Consider the following 19659-nt stretch of genomic DNA (forward strand, 5'->3'; position numbering starts at 1 on the left):
GGTTGGCTGCGGGAGGGGGACGGGGGGCTGTCCAGGGGCAGGAAGGGGACAGGCTGGCTGGGGGAGGGGGATTGACCAGGGGCAGGGGGCTGTTGGGGGGCAGGAAAGGGACAGGCTAGCTAGGGAACGGGGGCTGTCTCGGGGCGCAGGGGGGCACAGAAAGGGGGAAGGTTGGCTAGGGGAAGGGGGCTGTTGCGGGGCACAGGGGGGCACAGAAAGGGGGAAGGTTGGCTGGGAGGCAGGCGATCACACCGGACCGTGGCACCCCAGCACAATCCGCATGCTCATTCCAGCAATAAAAGCCTGGTTGGTTCCGCTCTTGGCGCCTGGCTCTGCCCGGGGAAGGGGCGCGATGAACACCTGGGAGTGAGTTTGTTTTTAACACGGGCTGTCCGGCCTCCGGGCCCTGGGAGACTCTGTGGCCGACTGGAGAGCTGCCGGGCAGGCCCAGCCCTGGCACGCCGCATGGGGAAGGGGCTTTAATTCACACCCCTTAAAGCTCGTTGAGGTTGGCTTGTCAGCATTAACGCGGGGGAGGAGAGAGCTCCTGGCCCCCCAGCCCAGGGACTCCGCAGCCCTTCCCCCACCTGACAGGATTTAACTAACTGGGGGGCTTGTGCTTTGGATTTGGGGCCCTTTAGGCCGTTCACCTTCCACCTTGGGTAAGAATGGTGTCCCTAGCCTCTGTTCGTCAGAGGATGGAGATGGATGGCAGGAGAGAGATCACTTGATCATTGCCTGTTAGGTTCACTCCCTCTGGGGCACCTGGCATTGGCCACTGTCGGTAGACAGATACTGGGCTAGATGGACCTTTGGTCTGACCCAGTACGGCCTTTCTTATGTTCTTATGTTCCACGTTTCCCACTGTTTCCCCCACAACCACAGGAGCCAGAAACTGACCTTTTTTGTTTGCTTTTAATGAACGCCCAGATTGTCCCACGATCCCGAGACTCCAGGAGCTGGGGCTCTGAGAACCTCATCACATATCACGAGACGTGAGCTCACATGGCGACTCCTCCCCGCTCCGGGCTCTGAGGAGCCCAGGCCCGTCTCTCTCCCATCAGCTGCCGCTCTCATCTCAGCCTCCCCTGAGCAGCCTGCGGCCAGGGCAGCCCTTCGCCCTCATGGCCTCCCTTGAGGCTGCCACCCAGAATGGTCCCTGCCCGGCGAGGAGCCCGGCTGGGCCCAGCAAGCCGGCTCCACGGGGCTGGCCCACGCCAGCAGTCGAGGTGGGATCTGACCCGCGCCCCCAGGCGGGGAGGGCGCTGGAGCCCGACTGGCCCCGCAGCCGCAGGTCTCCACAAGAGAGACCCCCCACAGCAGGCCTGCGGAGCCGGCATCCCCACCACGATCTGCTGGGGGGGCTGAGTCCCCTCCCTCCCCCCGACTGCCCCCCATGCCGGCCGGGGCTGGCTGCTGCCTTCACGCCGCTCCCCACCTCCGCAGGACCTCAGATGACTGCAACAGCCGCTAAGCCAGGACCCTGGGCCCCTTCGGCGCTGGACAGCCAGAAAGTGCCTCGAGGGCTCCCTGCCCCAGCCCTGTGAATGGCTGGGGGGCCCACTGCTGCCCCCCGGCCCAGTCTGGGGCACAGCCCGGGCTTGCCGTGGGTCCAGGGGTGGTGGGCAAAGGACCCCCACAGCGATGCTTGGCCGTGCAGCGGCCAACAAGCCCAATGGGGGAGGCTGCTGCACTGACCCCTCGCCCCCAGAGCCAGGCCCCTGCCCCCCTCACCCCCACAGCTGAGTCCCTGCCCCCCTCACCCCCAGAGCCGGGCCCCTGCCCCCCTCACCCCCAGAGCCGGGCCCCTGCCCACCTCAGCCCCCAGAGCAGGCCTCCGCCCCCCTCGCCCGCTGGCTGCGGGTGGGGGAAGTCATTGCGCAAAGGGCGAGGAAAAGGTCAGAGTCACACCAGCCCCACGTCCCCACATGGGTCCTGGCCTGTCCCCCCCTCCCCAGGGTTCCCCCAACTGCCCCCTGGGTTCAGCCCCAGCCCTGGCCGCTATGCAGGGGGCGGAAGAGGGAGGCAGCGATGGACGGTGGCTCCAGGGGAGGGACCCACTGAGGCCCTGAGGAGCTGCCAGCTCTTGGGCTCATAGCCAGGATGGGCAGCACGGCCTGGACTAGCCCCGGGCCTGCAGGGACTGCCCCTCCCTCCCCCCGGGCCCACCACCCCATCTAACTGGGGCCTGAGGCAGATCCCCTGGGTTCCTTGGAGGGGGCCTCACCAGCCCGTGCCCAGCTCGGTGTGGGGCCTCTCTGGGGCAGGAGCTGGGCCCAGCCAGCCAGTGCGGGCACCGCAGGGCTCCCCCCCGGAGCAGGAGGACAGGGGCTGCAGCTGGGACAGGAGGGAGCGCATGGCCGGGGGACAGGCATCACAGGCCAAGTGCTCAGCCCCCCCCCCCCCCTATTTCCTGCCCCCCTTGGCTCCACTGATGGCGGCCCAGACCTCGGCCACGAACTCGCCCGGGAACGCGAACTCGCCCAGCACTGAGTCCAGGCTCTTGGCAAACTCCGCGGGGCTCAGGCACTCCCGGGCCACCTCCACCATGGTTGAGGCTAAGGAGAGAGGACAGAGCTCAGCCGGGGGGTCAGGGCTACGGGCCGGACCCTCATGACCCCAAACAGGCCCAGGGGCCAAGGGACCTGCTGAGAAGGGCAACGAGGCACTGGCCCAGCCTGGCCTCCCTTGTGTGACCAGAGCTCAGCCCCTGGCCTCCCCCCCCCATCACTGGGGCCCAGCCCCTGCCCTTCTCCTATCACCAGAGCTCAGACCCTGGCCTCCCCCCACATCACCGGGACCCAGCCCCTGGCTTCCCCCCATCACCGGGGCCCAGCCCCAGCACTCCCCCATGCCAGCCCTTGCCCTCCCCAGGACCCTGGACCTGCCCTCCCCTCCTCCCTGGGGCCTGGAACCTGCCCTCCCCCGCAATCCGCCCCCCACCCCGGGGCCCAGCCCTGCTCACCCAACTCCACGTCCCGGATGCCCATGTAGCTCTCCAGCAGGTCGTCCACCCTCCGGGCAGCCTCCTCCTCCCAGGCGCTGGGCTGTGGACGGGGGCCAGGTCAGCAGAGTCACTGTTGGCTCAACCATCTCAGCCCCTAATCGCTGCAGGGAGCTGGATCGGAGGCCCTGGGCCAGGCCCGGTGACAGCCCTGGGCTCCATGGGAGGGGCCTTCGTGGACTGGGGCGCAGCCCCCACAGGCACAGGGGCTGGTGGAGGGGAGCCCACTGGGGCGGGAGGGGCCTTGGCCAGATGGACCCTACTGTGCATCAAGGGGGTTCCCTGGCCCAACTCGGACCAGCTTTTTGCTCCTTGCTAGTTTCGGACCCCCCACGGGGTCACCTCCCCCACCCCCCGGCGACAGGATGCTGCTCAGGATCGGGGCCCCTGGCATGGAGAGCGGCTGCACTGGTCAGGCCCTGAACTCCGCCCCCCCCCCCAGGCGGATAGCAGGAGGCCCGGACAGGAAACGGCCCCTTTGCAGCACCAGGGTGGGGTGGGGAGCAGGTACCCGCCACTCCAGCCCTGCCTGGCCAGTGAGTACACACGCGTGACTGTGGGTGCACATCCAGGTGCATGCGTGACTAGGGGCATCTCTGGGGCCGTGCACGTTTGCACATGACTGTGTCCCCCCTGGCATGGGCCATGGGCGGTGACTGCGTGTACAGCACCGTGCGCACATGGGACCGACTGCACCCACCTGTGTGAGCACGTGTCATGTGTGCACATGCAATGTGTAGTCACTGGCACCCGTGCCCAGGTCCCTGGCTCCCTCACCCTGCAGGTCCTGGAGCTGCCTCCTCTCGCTAGGACGCCTGGGTCCTTGGACAGAGCTCCAGTGAACAGCGATTCTAGGCGCTCCCCACAGGGAGCCAGAGCTGGGGGGCTGGGCCAGGGAGCGGGAGTGGCAGCAGCCTGTGTTGGGGAATAGCAGTGTGAGCCCCCCCTCACACCCACAGGCCCCTGGGGATTTCGCTCCTTACACGTATCCTCCCCTTCGCCTCCTCCCCCAATTCAGTCGTGGGGAGGGGATACACCCCCCAACTTACCACCTCCTCCAGGCTGGCGGTGCCCCGGGCACGCAGCCGCAGGGTCTCCTTGCCACTGGCCACCTTGCCCTCGCCCGGGCACTTGCTGCTCTTGGTCCTCTGCCCGATCATATCTGGGACACAGATGGGGGGTGAGAGGGCTGTTCAGAGCGGGTACCAGGGTGGGCACAGGGTCCTGGTGTCTTTCCCTAGTGCCAGGGCACCATGCCCACCTGGGGAGCAAAGACCCAGCTCCACCCGGGACACCCCCTGGGGGCCAGGCAAGCCCTGGGCAACGGCCCAACACCCCCCATCCTCCCGCACAGGAAGTCCCAGGAAGTGACTGACCTCTGGCAGTGGGTGGAGGTGGATTGGCCCGCTGGGGTGTATCACACTCTTGGGCACAGAAAGGGGCTCTGTCAACTGGCCTACCCAGGGAGAACAGCCTAAGCTCCATTGAACATCGCCCCAAAACGAGAGCACAGAGCCCTTCTCTCGGCATCACTGGAATGCAGCCACCTCTGGGGTGGAACGTGGCAGCTGATCCACAGCAGCACATCGTCAAGGGCTGCGTGAGAACCAAGTATCCCTTGGATGCCTGCAGCCTGGGGGTGATGAGGGGCAGTGTGGAGGGCAGTAGTGGGGGGGGGGAAATCAGTGTCGGGGGATGTGGGCTGTGGAGGGTTGCAGGCTGTGGGGAGGCGTGGGGGATGTGGGAGGGGCAGTTGGGTGTTGGAGGGCAGTGGGAAGGATTCAAAGCTGCAGCGAGGCTGAGAACGGCATTAACTCGTTCTAGCGATAGCTCAGCCGGTGCAGGCAGCCCCCGGCCCCAAGGGGGTGCACAGTCGCAGTGGGTGGAAGCAGAAAGGCCCCGAGCTGGTCCCAGGCCTGAATTAATGGGATCCGAGCTCCCTTCCCCAATGAACACAATTAATTCCCACCTCAAACTAGGGTTGCCCACTTTCTAATCACTGAAAACTAAACATCTTTGCCCGCCCCCTGCCCTGAAGCCCCGCCCCTGCCCCGAAGCCACGCCCCCGCTCCCTCCATCCTTCCTCCCTCCATCGCTCACTCTCCCCCACCCTCACTCACTTGCTCATTTTCACCGGGCTGGGGCAGGGTTGCAGGAGGGGGTGAGGGCTCTGGCTGGGGGTGCAGGCTCTGGGGTGGGGCCGAGGGGTTTGGAGTGTGGGAGGGGGCTCTGGGCTGGGGCAGGGGGTTGGGGCACAGGAGGGGTTTGGGGTGCAGGCTCTGGGCAGCACTTCCCTGGGGCGGCTCCTGGAAGTGGCTGGCATGTCCGGCTCCTAGGTGAAGTGATGGCCAGGGATCTCTGCGTGCTGTCTCCGCCTACGGCCAATGGAGCTGCAGAGCCAGCACTCGGGGCGGGGGCAGCGCACAGAGCCCCCGTGGCTGCCCCTGCGCCTAGGAGCCAGACATGCCGGCCACTTCCGGGAGCTGCGTGGAGCCAGGGCAGGCAGGGAGCCTGCCAGCCCCATGCCAACCAGACTTTTAATGGCCCGGTCAGCAGTGCTGACCGGAGCCTCCTGGGTCCCTTTTTGACTGGGTGTTCCGATCGAAACCCGGATGCCTGGCAACCCTACCTCAAACCAGGGGCCAATGGCCGGGCCCAGCCCCGGGGGAGTCACTCAGCCCCCAGCAGCGCCCCCGGAGGCAGCAAGTCACACCGCCGGGTACAGGGCTAGCTAGGCTTCAGCACCGGGCCCAGCTGCGCTGTCAGCGCCCCCTGGTGGGAGACACTGACATGGGCTGCCCGACGTTCCCCAGGGGAACAGCAGAGAGGGGGCGGGTGGAGGCCGGTGGGGAGGAGCGGGGGAATGGAAGAACCCCAGGGCTAGGCCACGGCTTCCTGGTGACCCAGCCCAGCGACCTGGCTTCCAATGCTGGGATTGCAGCTCCACACGCATGTGCATGTGCACACACCGGTGCACACGTGGGCATACACACACGGGCATGCGGAACTGCACAGATCTCGGAACAGCCCGAGCAGGTCCAGGCCATGTCTCTCTGGGGCAATCGGGTTGGTCGCACCCCTTGCAGGAGGGGCTACCCAGGGCGACAGGCTCCCCCAGAGGAGATACAGGGACTCGCTCACCCAGCAGCCTCTGGGCCAGGCCTGGCCCAAGCCTGAGGAGTCACAGGGGCCCCATGGCGCCCCCAAGGGGCTGGGTTGGGTCCCTTTGTAAGCTCCTCACTGGAGGGGGCAGAGGGTCCTGGGGAGGTCGCGGGAACACACCCAATGCCAGGGTGGAGCGGAGGGTGACGCAGGCCAGGGCTGAGAGGCACTACTAGAGCTGGGTTGGAGACTCAAGGCTGGAGCGGGCAGGAGGGGCTGAGGGTCGGGATTGAGGAGCGCCGGCAGAACTGCGGAGGAGCGGTTTGGCTGGCCCAGGCGGCAGCTGTTTAATGTTCTCTGTACCATTCGCTGGGAGATGGGCTGCAGGGGCTAAGGGCTTTCCCACCTCTAGCATCACTGGTCCTACAAACCCAGGCCAGCTGTAGGATAGACTCATGGGGCAGACACTCTGGGCTGGGACCCAGGATCGGGGCTCAGTGCCCAGCTTGGCCATAGACTCGCTGTGACCTCAGACCACATCCCCTCCTTGCACCCATCTGACAATGGAGAGGCTGCCGTCACAGTCCTAAAGCCTGCCACAGTAATGCCCCTCACTCCTGACCCGCAGCCCACTGCTAGCCCAGCCCTGGGCTCCCCCCACAGCTCTGCCAGTGCCCCTCACTCCCGACCCGCAGCCCCTGCCAGCTCAGCCCTGGGCTCCCCCCACAGCTCTGCCAGTGCCCCTCACTCCCGACCCACAGCCCCTGCCAGCTCAGCCCTGGGCTCCCCCCACAGCTCTGCCAGTGCCCCTCACTCCCGACCCACAGCCTGGGGTCTCTACTGACAAGTGATTCCCAGTTATTCTGAACGCTGGTTCTGTGATAAGGGCAAATCTGCAGCAGACTGTGATGCTCAGGCAGCCGGTTTAACCCCCATCCGCTGGATCAAAGGCCGGGGGCAGCAAACACTTCACCCTGCGGCAGCGGAGTGTCTGTGCGCGCGCGTGCACGTGTGTGTGCTTGTGCGCGTGTGTGTAACTCACCAAAGGCCCGTTTGGGCTGCACCAGCCGCAGGGTGAAGGGCCGGGCCCTGGGCAGCTCCCGCAGCATCTTGGCAACTTCGTAGTGGCGGCAGCCCACGATGCTCTGGTCGTTGATGGCCTCGATGCTGTCGCCCACGCGCACGGTCTGGACGCGGTTCATGATGCTCCCGTCCTTGATCCTCTGCAGCGCGGGACACGCCGGTCAGCGGGGGGAGGGAGTGGTGCGAGGATACGGCCGGGGGGGGGCAGCGAGGGGTCGCGGCCGGTTGCGGGGGGGGACGGACGGACACAGCCGGGCTAAGCTGCTCCCGGTCCTTACACACAGGGCTGCCCAGAGGATTCAGGGGGCCTGGGGCAAAGCAATTTTGGGGGCCCCTTCCATAAAAAAAGTTGCAATACTATAGAATACTATATTCTCGTGAGGGCCCCTGTGGGGCCCGGGGCAAATTGCCCCATTTGTGTGTCCCCCCAGGCAGCCCTGCTTACACATCGGGGGGCCGCACAAGCGCCTCCCAGCCCTCAGGGGCGGTGCTGCTGGGCAGGGGGTGACCTAGATCTGCCCCCTGGGGTGGGGGCTGGGGGGTGACTGCAGGAGCGGGTGTTTCTCCAGCGCCACCCGGAACCGCCGGGGGAAGTCACCGCCCGGCCGGGAACGTGGCTGTTGGGCTCGGCTCTGGGTCCGGGCAGCACCCGGTGCCGTGGGGCCAGCTGGGATCTGGGGCCCCGGGCCCGGCCTTGCCCCTGTGTGAGCCTAGGCTGGACTGGAGAGACCCAGCCCCCGGGAAGGGCAATGGGGGGACTCCCCTCCCCTCCCTCCTCTGCAGGGGGAAGGGCCGTGTCCAGCTGAGCAAAGCTTCAGGCTACTTTCCCGGGGGGGGGGTATTTGCCTCCCTCCCCCCAACTCCAGGACTCTGTGGGGATGGGGGCAATCCGCAGGGCTCTGATTGACACCCCCCCCCCCCAGGCTCTCACACAGAAAGCAGCTCCCTGGGTATTTTTGTCTTCAGCTGAGGTTCCCTGGCTCCTCAGGCATCGCCCTGCTGGCCCCCCCCCCCCCCCCCGCCCAATCTCCCAGCACCGGCACTGGGGAAGGTGCGAGAATCCCTGAAGGCAGCCCGGCCCCTACAGTAACCTGTCCTGGGGCCAGGTCGCTCCTGACCCCCCAGCTAGAGGCTGGCTCATGCCCTGAAGCAGGGGGGCTGCAGGTTGAGAACCGCTGCTCTGTAGCCATGTCCACACCCTTTTCTGAGTCCTGCCAAGCGCTTGGCCTCCCTGGTATCTTGTGGCAGTGAGTTCCACAGGCATCACCTTGGATCAGTTTCAAATTTTCTGCTTTTCCATGTCATTGAACGACCCCTGCTCTCACCCCATGAGAGGGGGAGATCAGAGGCCCCCAACTCTGCCTTCTCTAGAGCAGCCCTGCTCTCAGAGCCTCTCAGCAACGCGCTCTCAGCCGCCTCCTCCAACGAGGCTCTCTCTGTTTGGTGCCATTTCTTCCATGTCCCCACTCATCCCCATCTGACTCCGTGTGCTGGGAGATTCCCTACTGTGTGCAGTGAATGGGATAGTTACATTGTGTGGGGAGGTGATTTTAATGAGAATAAATATCTGTAAACTCTCTGCTCCCGGCTCAGCAGTCCCAGGGCCGAACTGCATGAGCCGCCCCATGGGCCATCTCCTGGAAACCAGCCTTCCGTGCCCCCTGGCCCCGTCCTGGACTTTCTGACCTGAAAAGTCCCCGTGCTCCCGCCCCAAGTTTGACTTTTCAGCAACAAATAGAAAACAGAAATATTTTGATTGAGAAACGCCACCTGGTGCCTCATGGGAGTTGCAGTTCAGTGATTGTTGCTCCCACCCTCCTCTAGGCGCCGGCTTGCCTGGTTGGACTACTACTTCCATGATGCACCAGGCTCTCCCCTCTTGGTGAGGCATCATGGGAGATAGCGTCCAGCTGGGGAGTAAGGCAAATGGGAACATGAAACATCCAAACTACGGCTCCCAGGAGGCACCATGGCAGGGTTCCCAACTCCAGACAGTTTGGGTGTCGGGGGTGCAGTTTTTTAACAGAGACTGGAGGTTTCTCACAAGAAGCCGACAGCCACTTTTCACCAAAACCCCAATTTTCCATTAAAAAAACCCAAACCCCTCCTGATGGATAATTCTTGGATGTCCCTGGCACGATTTCCCCTCCACCACTGCGGCCCCTCCAGCCCATGGCCCTCACCCACCTTGATGAAGGCATAGCCCGCCCCGTTGTCGGTGATGGTCAGCCCCAGCGCATCCTCCGTCTTGGTCACCTCCACCTCCTTGGTCTCGCCCCGCACATGTGCAAAGATGAAATCCTCCAGGCCGATCTGGCCCCCCAGCAGCTTCTGCATGTCCACCTTGTGGGTGTTGAGGGTGCAGAAGAGGATCTGCCAGAGAGCAGCTCCCTCACCGTTCTGCCCACCGGGGTGGGGAGCTTGGAACACACTTTGCCCGACAGCTCAGCAGGGTAGCGGCTGGCATACACCAGAGGGGCACAGAGCACCCAGAACCATGGTGCCCCCACCCGCGTGTGGGAAATTACCTCTTTTTGCCCATTTTGAGTTGCAGACCTTGGAATTCTGCTTTTTGCCTGGGGGGGGGAACAAGCTGGTCCTGGGGCTTATTTTATCTATTTTTGTGCATTGATGATCACGTGAAAGGCGTTTGCCTCAAGAAAAGGGAAATGGGCCAATCGGGGAAGCGAGCCTTGCGTTTGTTGGAGACGTTCCCATTCCCGACTGCAGCCGCTTGTGAAAACGGAGGCCCACGACCACACGCGACAAGCCCACATCATTACTGAGCAGCACCCTGAGCCAAACGCCTTTCGGGTGATCATCACAGTGCAAAACTAAACGAATAACCCCACGCAGACTTCACGGGAACTCCAGGGTCTGCAACTCAGAGTGGGCAAAACTAGGTGCATTTTCAAACCACAAACATGATGGGGCTTTGTTGTTTTATTATAGAAGCAGGTTGGCTGTCGGTTAATTAACCAGACTGGATTCAGTACATTCCCTGACACTGACAGATCAGGCAAATTTCTTAGTTGCTCTGTGCCTCAGTGTCCCCATCTGTAAAATGGGGATAACCATCCTTCCCTGTCGGGCTTGTTTGGATTTCACACTCTTCGGAGACAGGGCCTGGCTGACGGTGTTTGTGCAGCGCCCAGCACAATCAGGGCCTGGGTTCGGTTAGGGCCTCTAGGATGCACTAAAGAATAACTAGGGTGAATTTCTGAGACATGGATCTGGTGTCTCCCGTACACTATGCTGCCAGAGCCACAGCTGAGGTCGCACGCTTGACCCCGACAAAATGGAGGGGCAGGCTCCCAGAGGGCACCCGCAGCAGCACAGGTTCCTGCGGCCCTGTCCAGGAGTAGTGAACTAAGCGTGAACAGGAACAACACAAGGGCACTAACGGGCAGTCCCAGCTCTGCCCACACGAGAGCGACACCCATTTCCTGCAAGCTCCTGAGCAGCATCAGAGGGTAACAAGTGAGAGTCACAACTCGCCTGGGCTGGATCGGAGGTGAGAGGTCCAGCAGCCCATTACTGACCCCCCCAATCCGTGGAATAACGTGCCTCTCCTAGCGCCATTCAGCTCAGAGCACCCAGCCCCATAGGGTAGGCAGACAGCCACTGCATAGATAAACCTGGGCCAACTGGTCCTGATTGTTCCTTAGCCAAGAAACCTGGGACTGACCATCCAGAGTTCTTATCACCCATACTGATTACGCAGCCACTTCTAGGCGTAGCTCTTTGGAAAGGTGGGGAAGATGGGGAAGTTGAGGCACCGAGGGGAGCCGCGTCTTGCCCAGGGTCACAGAGAGAGTCACGGTGGAGCTGGGACTAGAGCCCACAGGGGGCTTGGTAATGACCATACAGGAACGGCAGGGACCAGACAGACCCTGGCCCATTGCTGATTACCCGGGGCCTGGAAGGCAGCCCAGGCCCAGGCGGACGCTCCATGGCGTCCTGCAGCTGTAACCAGAGAGCTTGGCGTTAACCCTCTGGTGACCAGCGCCAGCCAGCTGGAATGTGCAGGGCTCCAAAGGCGAGCAGCAGACCCCTCCCCCCAGATCGAGGGCAGTGGGGAGCCTCGGCACTGGCGCAGGTGCGTCAGGCTCAGGTATCCTGGCTCTTCGGCTGGGTTAGCCCCTGCCCACCCCCCAGCCCCCACGCTGCTCCTGCCTCACCTCGGTGGGAGAGATGTCGAAGACCTCGGCGATTTTGGCATACAGCTCCTTCACATTGGTGAAGCCCTCGATCTTGCCCGTGGGACTGCCATGGGCGAGCTGCGTGTGGAAGACCAGCCTGGGCCGGACCCGTGGGGAGGGCTGCGAGCAGGCAGCGGGGGCACCATCCCCAGCTCTCCCCACTTCAGGCGAGGCCTCTGTGGCCCCCTGCTCCGGGGACACCCCGTTCTCCATGGACTTCTCCTCCTCCTCCTCCTCGCCAGCCTTCTTGCTTCGCCGGCCTGATCTCCGCAGCATCCTGGCGCCCTGCTTTCAGGGCCACAATGGTAGCTGCCCCTGCTGAATTATAGATGGCTCCAGCTCCCAGCCCAGCGAATCTGATCCCGGAGTGCAGGTAATTTGAGGAGTGTCAGATGAGCTCCCCTCCATGCAGGCAGGGCTCCGGGGGTGGGAAGAGCCAGCAAGCAAATCCCCAGGAAGAGCAGCTTTGCTGAGGGGTTACGGGGGCCACAGGGATTTGGCTGTTCGGCCGGAGTGTGTTTACCATCAGGCGAGAGACCCTATAAAAACAGCACCTTCTGAAGCACTGACGATGGGTCACCGCCAGGGACTGAACCAGCAATTTGGGGATGTATGTGCACAAGGCAGCAGCAGTCACACACCTGGAGGGGAAGGGGAATAAAGGACCATGCTAGGTTCCCAGGGGTTGCATACTTCCCCTGGCCAGGGGCACTGCAGCCCGAGCCCCAGAGACGGGCAGCTGTTCAAACCCCACTGCCAGCCCCATTCCTGGCCAGGAAACGCACAGGCAGCGCTGGGCCCCGAAGCAGCCTCCACTCCTGGCGCACCAGCCAGGCCAGGCCGGAGGCAGGAGCAGACTCCTAAGCCTCTTACAGGGACCAGCCCCTGGGGGGTGTCCCCGACCCCTGGCCAGTGTTAGCAGGAGCAGTGTGTGAAAGTGATGGCTTTGGAGGAGTGAGTTTTGTAAACAACCCCCCTCCCAGCTGGTTTCAGCCCACGCGGTGCCCTGCCCCAAAGGGGACTTTGCCTGAAGTGCCTGGCAGAGCGGTGGGTTTGGCTTTTCACCTCAGAAGCATGGAAAAGCTGCACTGATCTCAAGGTGGAAGTTATCTGCATCAGACGGCAGCATCTCTGGTCCAGCGCTGGGGTTTCCTCTCGGATGGGAGAGCAGCAGCTGAGCTCTTTGCAAAACCCAGACCAAGGAAATCGAAACAAGAACTTTGAGTTCGGGGTGGGTGGGTGGCTGTTAATAATAAGGCAAATACTTCACACGGCTGCGCTCTGTCTCTTCATGCCAGACCTGCTGCCTTGGCTGACACCACCCAGTCCTTAGCCCTGCAGGAACCGCTCCATCTTGTGCACCAGCAAAAGAGACAGCCGGGGTCCTACTGCAGAACCAGCATTGCTGGGGCTGCTGAGGAAGGCAGGGGAACCCAGCTTGACTTTCAGATCCTAGGGGGAGTTTGGGAGAAAATAAAAAGGCTCTTCTGCCATGTGAGTTGAGTCGCATTGATTTGGAATCATGGAGACACCCATCCATTGTCCCAAGGCGACATTTGTGTTGCATCACCAGGACAGCCACTTAGACGGGGTCCCCGCCTGCCAAGGAAGCTTTAGTCATTTACTCGTTCTCCAGTTTCCCCACATGCAAAGTGGGCAGTGCGAGGCCTAATCCACTCGGGGAGCATGGAACTACTGCAGGAGTGAACCTTTAAACTAGGTTCACCGGGGGAAGGAGACCAAAGCCCTGAGGTAAGTGGGGAAATGGGATCCTGGGAGGAAGCAAGAGCAGGAGAGCGCAAGAGGGGAGGACTCCTGTCTCAGACTGAGAAAGAGGGACGATCGATGAGTTATCTTAAGTGCCTATACACAAATGCAAGAAGCCTGGGAAACAAGCAGGGAGAACTGGAAGTCCTGGCACAGTCAGGGAACTATGATGCGATTGGAATAACAGAGACTTGGTGGGATAACTCACATGACTGGAGTACTGTCATGGATGGATATAAACTGTTCAGGAAGGACAGGCAGGGCAGAAAAGGTGGGGGAGTTGCATTGTATGTAAGAGAGGAGTATGACTGCTCAGAGCTCCGGTATGAAACTGCAGAAAAACCTGAGAGTCTCTGGATAAAGTTGAGAAGTGTGAGCAACAAGGGTGATGTCAAGGTCGGAGTCTGCTATAGACCACCAGACCAGGGGGATGAGGTGGACGAGGCGTTCTTCCAGCAACTAACAGAAGTTGCTAGATCGCAGGCCCTGGTTCTCATGGGAGACTTCAATCACCCATATCTGCTGGGAGAGCAATACAGCGGTGCACAGACAATCCAGGAAGTTTTTGGAAAGTGTAGGGGACAATTTCCTGGTGCAAGTGCTGGAGGAACCAACTAGGGGCAGAGCTTTTCTTGACCTGCTGCTCACAAACAGGGAAGAATTAGTAGGGGAAGCAAAAGTGGATGGGAACCTGGGAGGCAGTGACCATGAGATGGTCGAGTTCAGGATCCTGACACAAGGAAGAAAGGAGAGCAGCAGAATACGGACCCTGGACTTCAGAAAAGCAGACTTTGACTCCCTCAGGGAACAGATGGGCAAGATCCCCTGGGAGAATAACATGAAGGGCAAAGGGGTCCAGGAGAGCTGGCTGTATTTTAAAGAATCTTTATTGTGGTTGCAGGAACAAACCATCCCGATGTGTAGAAAGAATAGTAAATATGGCAGGCGACCAGCTTGGCTTAACAGTGAAATCCTTGCTGATCTTAAACGCAAAAAAGAAGCTTACAAGAAGTGGAAGATTGGACAAATGACCAGGGAGGAGTATAAAAATATCGCTCAGGCATGCAAGAGTGAAATCAGGAAGGCCAAATCACACTTGGAGTTGCAGCTAGCAAGAGATGTTAAGAGTAACAAGAAGGGTTTCTTCAGGTATGTTAGCAACAAGAAGAAAGTCAAGGAAAGTGTGGGCCCCTTACTGAATGAGGGAGGCAATCTAGTGACAGAGAATGTGGAAAAAGCTAATGTACTCAATGCTTTTTTTGCCTCTGTCTTCACAAACAAGGTCAGCTCCCAGACTGCTGGACTGGGCAGCACAATATGGGGAGGAGGTGACCAGCCCTCCATGGAGAAAGAAGTGGTTCGGGACTATTTAGAAAAACTGGATGAGCACAAATCTATGGGGCCAGATGCGCTGCATCCGAGGGTGCTAAAGGAGTTGGCGGATGTGATTGCGGAGCCATTGGCCATCATCTTTGAAAACTCATGGCGATCGGGGGAGGTCCCAGATGACTGGAAAAAGGCTAATGTAGTGCCCATCTTTAAAAAAGGGAAGAAGGAGGATCCGGGGAACTACAGGCCAGTCAGCCTCACCTCAGTCCCTGGAAAAATCATGGAGCAGGTCCTCAAGGAATCAATTATGAAACACTTAGAGGAGAGGAAAGTGATCAGGAACAGTCAGCATGGATTCACCAAGGGGAAGTCGTGCCTGACTAACCTAATTGCCTTCTATGAGGAGATAACTGGCTCTGTGGATGAGGGGAAAGCAGTGGATGTGTTATTCCTTGACTTTAGCAAAGCTTTTGATACGGTCTCCCACAGTATTCTTGCCGCCAAGTTAAAGAAGTATGGGCTGGATGAATGGACTGTAAGGTGGATAGAAAGCTGGCTAGATAGTCGGGCTCAACGGGTAGTGATCAATGGCTCCATGTCTAGTTGGCAGCCGGTTTCAAGCGGAGTGCCCCAAGGGTCGGTCCTGGGGCCGGTTTTGTTTAATATCTTTATTAATGATCTGGAGGATGGTGTGGACTGCACTCTCAGCAAGCTTGCAGATGACACTAAACTGGGAGGCATGGTAGATACGCTGGAGGGTAGGGATCAGATACAGAGGCACCTAGACAAATTGGAGGATTGGGCCAAAAGAAACCTGATGAGGTTCAACAAGGACAAGTGCAGAGTCCTGCACTTAGGACCGAAGAATCCTACGCACTGCTACAGACTAGGGACCGAATGGCTAGGTAGCAGTTCTGCAGAAAAGGACCTAGGGGTCACACTGGACGAGAAGCTGGATATGAGTCAACAGTGTGCTCTTGTTGCCAAGAAGGCTAACGGCATTTTGGGCTGTATAAGTAGGGGCATTGCCAGCAGATCGAGGGACGTGATCGTTCCCCTTTATGCGACACTGGTGAGGCCTCATCTGGAGTACTGTGCCCAGTTCTGGGCCCCACACTACAAGAAGGATGTGGAAATATTGGAAAGAGTCCAGCGGAGGGCAACAAAAATGATTAGGGGTCTGGAGCACATGACTTATGAGGAGAGGCTGAGGGAACTGGGATTGTTTAGTCTCCAGAAGAGAAGAATGAGGGGGGATTTGATAGCTGCTTTCAACTACCTGAGGGGGGGTTCCAAAGAGGATGGAGCTCGGCTGTTCTCAGTGGTGGCAGATGACAGAACAAGGAGCAATGGTCTCAAGTTGCAGTGGGGGAGGTCTAGGTTGGATATTAGGAAACACTATTTCACTAGGAGGGTGGTGAAGCACTGGAACGGGTTATCTAGGGAGGTGGTGGAATCTCCTTCCTTGGAGGTTTTTAAGGCCCGGCTTGACAAAGCCCTGGCTGGGATGATTTAGTTGGGAATTGGTCCTGCTTTGAGCAGGGGGTTGGACTAGATGACCTCCTGAGGTCCCTTCCAACCCTGATATTCTATGATTCTATGAACCCCCGTGAACAGCGGTGGCAGAACTGGGCACTGGTTACTGGTTCTGAGACACTTGGAAGGTCTATGGATCCATGTACTAAGGGGCACTTGTGTCTGCTCTAGAATCACATGCTGCTCACAAACACTCCACTTCCCTCACCCTGATCTTGTCCAGCAGCCAGGTCTCTAATCTCAAGTCATGTGTCGTGCCCAAGGTCTCACAGATGTCTGTGGCACAGCCAAGGAGGGGCCCAGATCTGCCAATTCCCAGTCCTGGGCTTTAGCCACAAAACCCTCCAGCCTCTGGGATGCTCATCTTCAAAGCCCTTCGCAAACATGGTCATTCACCTCGGAAGAAGCTAGACACATGCTAGAAGCCTCATTCCTAAGGCTACTGGCAGCTAGCTCAGAGCAAGCACTGCTAAGAACAACTGGCTTCTTTCTGGGTATGCACCAGCCCTTCCAAAGAAACCCTTGGTGCCCGGCTCTGGGGCTAGAGATAACGGCAGCCACAGAGGAGCAGCTCAGGAACGGGGGCTGTAGTGGGACCGGAGCAAAATGGCAGCTCTTAGTTCTGTCTGTAATGTAGAGCAGGCCCCCGCATCCCAGGTTCGCACCGCGCCAAAGGAGGATAGCCAGGGGCTGCCGAAGCCAGCAAGGATTTTGGTTGTTCCAGTAGCCAAGTGTCACTCTGTGACAACGCAGGCACCATGGCGGTGCTGCTACAGCCACCCACCTAGGGTGACCAGATGTCCCCATTTTTGGGTCTTTTTCTTATATAGGCTCCTATGACCCCCCACGCTGTCCCGATTTTCACACTTGCTGTCTGGTCACCCTACACCCACCCAACACACTTCGCCCACGATCCCGCCCCTCCCCCTGAACGACTCTCACTCAGGGAACACAGGGTCTCTACCCCATTTTTATTTGTATGAAACGTCTCCCTGGCCGTTCCCAGGCACCGCAGGCTGCGGCCGCGACACGGAGACGCGTACATAAACCAGAGCAGTTCTCGCTGTCGCTGCATAGCGGGCAGAGCATTAGCCCCAAGGGAGAGGCGACTGCTCATTGGAAATGGCGCTTTGTTAAGCAGTGCTAGTAAGAAAATAAGTCTCTCTAATTACATGATCGAGATCAGTGACTAACCCCACTTACCGGGGGACACTGAGTTAAGACACAGAGATCCCCGAGCTCCACAGAACAGGGATGGGCACTGCAGGTACAAGGGCAGCTCCTGCACAAGGGGAACTTTTAAGCCACTGACCTTACTCAGGTGACGTAGAATGAGAGGCACTGAAAATGCTGCTCAGCGGGCCCCAGTGGGTGCAGCTCCCAGAGCGCGCTCAGCACAGGGGAGGGGGTAGCTAGGTGCCCCCACAGCTGCCTGCTGAGACTGGGGAATCTGGCCTCACACCTCCTCGGGAGGTAGGAAAGGGAGCCGCTCTCCCCTGCACTGCTGGAGGAACGCAAGGTGCAGAGAGCGGTATGATGTGCCCAAGGTCTGTGGCAGAGCTGGGAGTTTACCCAGAGCTCCCAGGGCCCAGCCCCTTGACCACAAGGGCACGGCCCCTTGTAACTGAGCAGCTGTTCTCAGCCAAGCCAGACCTGCTAGTCCAGGGGTTTGCAACCTTTTCTCATTTACAGACCCCTACAAAATTTCGAATGGAGGTGCAGACTCCTTTGGAAATCTTACAGTCTGAGGGCCCCTGGCTGAAAAGCACTGGGCTATGGTAACGGCACCCTTTCGTGGACCCCTTAGGGTACATCTATACTTTGCTTACCGCCGAACCCGGAGGTAAGCAATCGATCTTCTGGGATCGATTTATCGCGTCTTGTCTAGACGCGATAAATCGATCCCGGAAGTGCTCACCGTCAATGCCGGTACTCCTGCTCCACGAGAGGAGTACGCGAAGTCGACGGGGGAGCCTGCCTGCCGCGTGTGGACCCGCGGTAAGTACCTTGTAGTTCGAACTAAGGTACTTCGACTTCAGCTACGTTATTCACGTAGCTGAAGTTGCGTATCTTAGTTTGAACTGGGGGGTTAGTGTGGACCAGCCCTTAGACAGTCAGCGGCTCCCCGGGGTCCGCGGAGCACAGGCTGAAAAGCACCGTGCTACTGGCTGAGCAGGGCTGGGGCCGGTGCCATGGTGGCGGACAGGCGTTTCCAAGTGGGAGCACACACAGATGGTACATCCCCAGGGAAGGAGGGATCTTGCCACACGTACCCGCAGTGCACAGCGCGCACCGTACTCCTCCCACAGACACCTAGCCCTCCTTGCAGAGGAAGCTGCTGCTCTCTGTGACCGGTGCTGGCAGTGCCTGGTGCTAGAAGCTGCAGGCAAGTTGCCAGCACTGCCCTTGGCACAGCAGTTTGGTCCCTACTCTGCCCACCAAAATGCCTGGAGAGGTGCTGTGATCGGATCTAAAACCCTCAGCCCAGAGCGTCACACTCCAGCGCCATCTCTCACGGGCCAGACCAACAGAAGGAGGCTCCAGGAGGGAACTGAGCGACTCTTCGCTGCTCACCCGGAGCAGCCCCCGTGTGCCCAGGAGGACAGACAAGTTCTCCCACAATTCACTGGGAAAGACAGTCAACTTCTTTGTAAAAACGAATGAATTGTGCGAGACGGGCCAGGCCCCCTGTCCCCGGCTGCGAGGACGTTTGGAGCCAGACCCCGTCTCTAACCTTTATGGCTGACTGGCAAGTATTAAGCGGTGAGCCCATGTCTGCACTGCAATTAACAGCCCGTGGCTGGCCCGGGCCAGCTGACTTGTGCTTGCAGGGCTCGGGCTAAGGGGCTTTCGGGCTCAGTGCTCTGGGACCCTCCCACCTTGAACGTCTGCACCACAATTACACGGCCCTGTAGCCCAGGCCCTGTGAGCCCGAATCAGTTGGCATGGTCCAGCCGCAGGTTTGAACTGCAGTGTAGACATGCCCCCAGTGGCCATCTCTGGCGTGATGTCTGCAGGATTGGCCAGGATGGAGTGGGGCTCCCACCCCTGCCCACGCCCAGAGAATGGCGCCCTCCTGCCAGGCCACAGCTCTCCACCGCACTGCCTCACCTTCCCTGAGCGCCGGGCACCTAAATGGGTGCTGTCTCCCCACCCTCAGCAGCCTCTGCCCCTCACGACCCCTGGGGGCTCAGGACAGGATGGCAGGGAATTGAACAGGATAACCCTGGAGACGTCGTGGGATAGGACTACACTGCAGAGGAACGCAGGTGATCTGCACCCAGGCCAGCCCAGCCAGGGCGAGCAGCGCCTGACTTGTTACTATGCCTGCGCCAGCGTGGCACTCGCCTGGGTGGCACTAGGACTTCAGGGGCTCTTCCCAGGTGCTGTGTGCTGCAGTGAGCTGAGCCGCTCTAGGGGTCTTTCCCAGTGAATTGTGGGAGAACTTGTCTGTCCTCCTGGGCACACGAGGGAACTGTGGGAAGGTGCTGGAGGACTATCAGCACTGAGTGATTTAGCTTGCGCCCTCACTGCAAAGTGGGCAGGTTCCCAGCCGAGTGAAAGCAGCATCCGGGCCAGCTAGCCGGGGTTGAGAGCACCACCCAACTCAGGGGACAGGGTTATGTGTGGACAGGA

General features: G+C 60.2%; 1 protein-coding gene across 1 annotated transcript; it reads right to left on the reverse strand.

The window, feature by feature from the left end:
• Positions 1-2406: 2406 nt before the first annotated feature.
• Positions 2407-11667, reverse strand: GIPC3 (GIPC PDZ domain containing family member 3). Its single transcript, XM_065422223.1, has 6 exons — positions 11371-11667; positions 9377-9562; positions 7149-7329; positions 4054-4166; positions 2966-3047; positions 2407-2558 (listed from the first exon to the last, which is right to left on the reverse strand). Exons 1-6 carry the CDS (start codon positions 11665-11667, stop codon positions 2407-2409), a joined length of 1011 nt encoding a protein of 336 aa, XP_065278295.1.
• Positions 11668-19659: the final 7992 nt, after the last annotated feature.

Source organism: Emys orbicularis, chromosome 24, assembly GCF_028017835.1.
Source record: "Emys orbicularis isolate rEmyOrb1 chromosome 24, rEmyOrb1.hap1, whole genome shotgun sequence".
NCBI classification, from domain to species: domain Eukaryota; kingdom Metazoa; phylum Chordata; order Testudines; family Emydidae; genus Emys; species Emys orbicularis.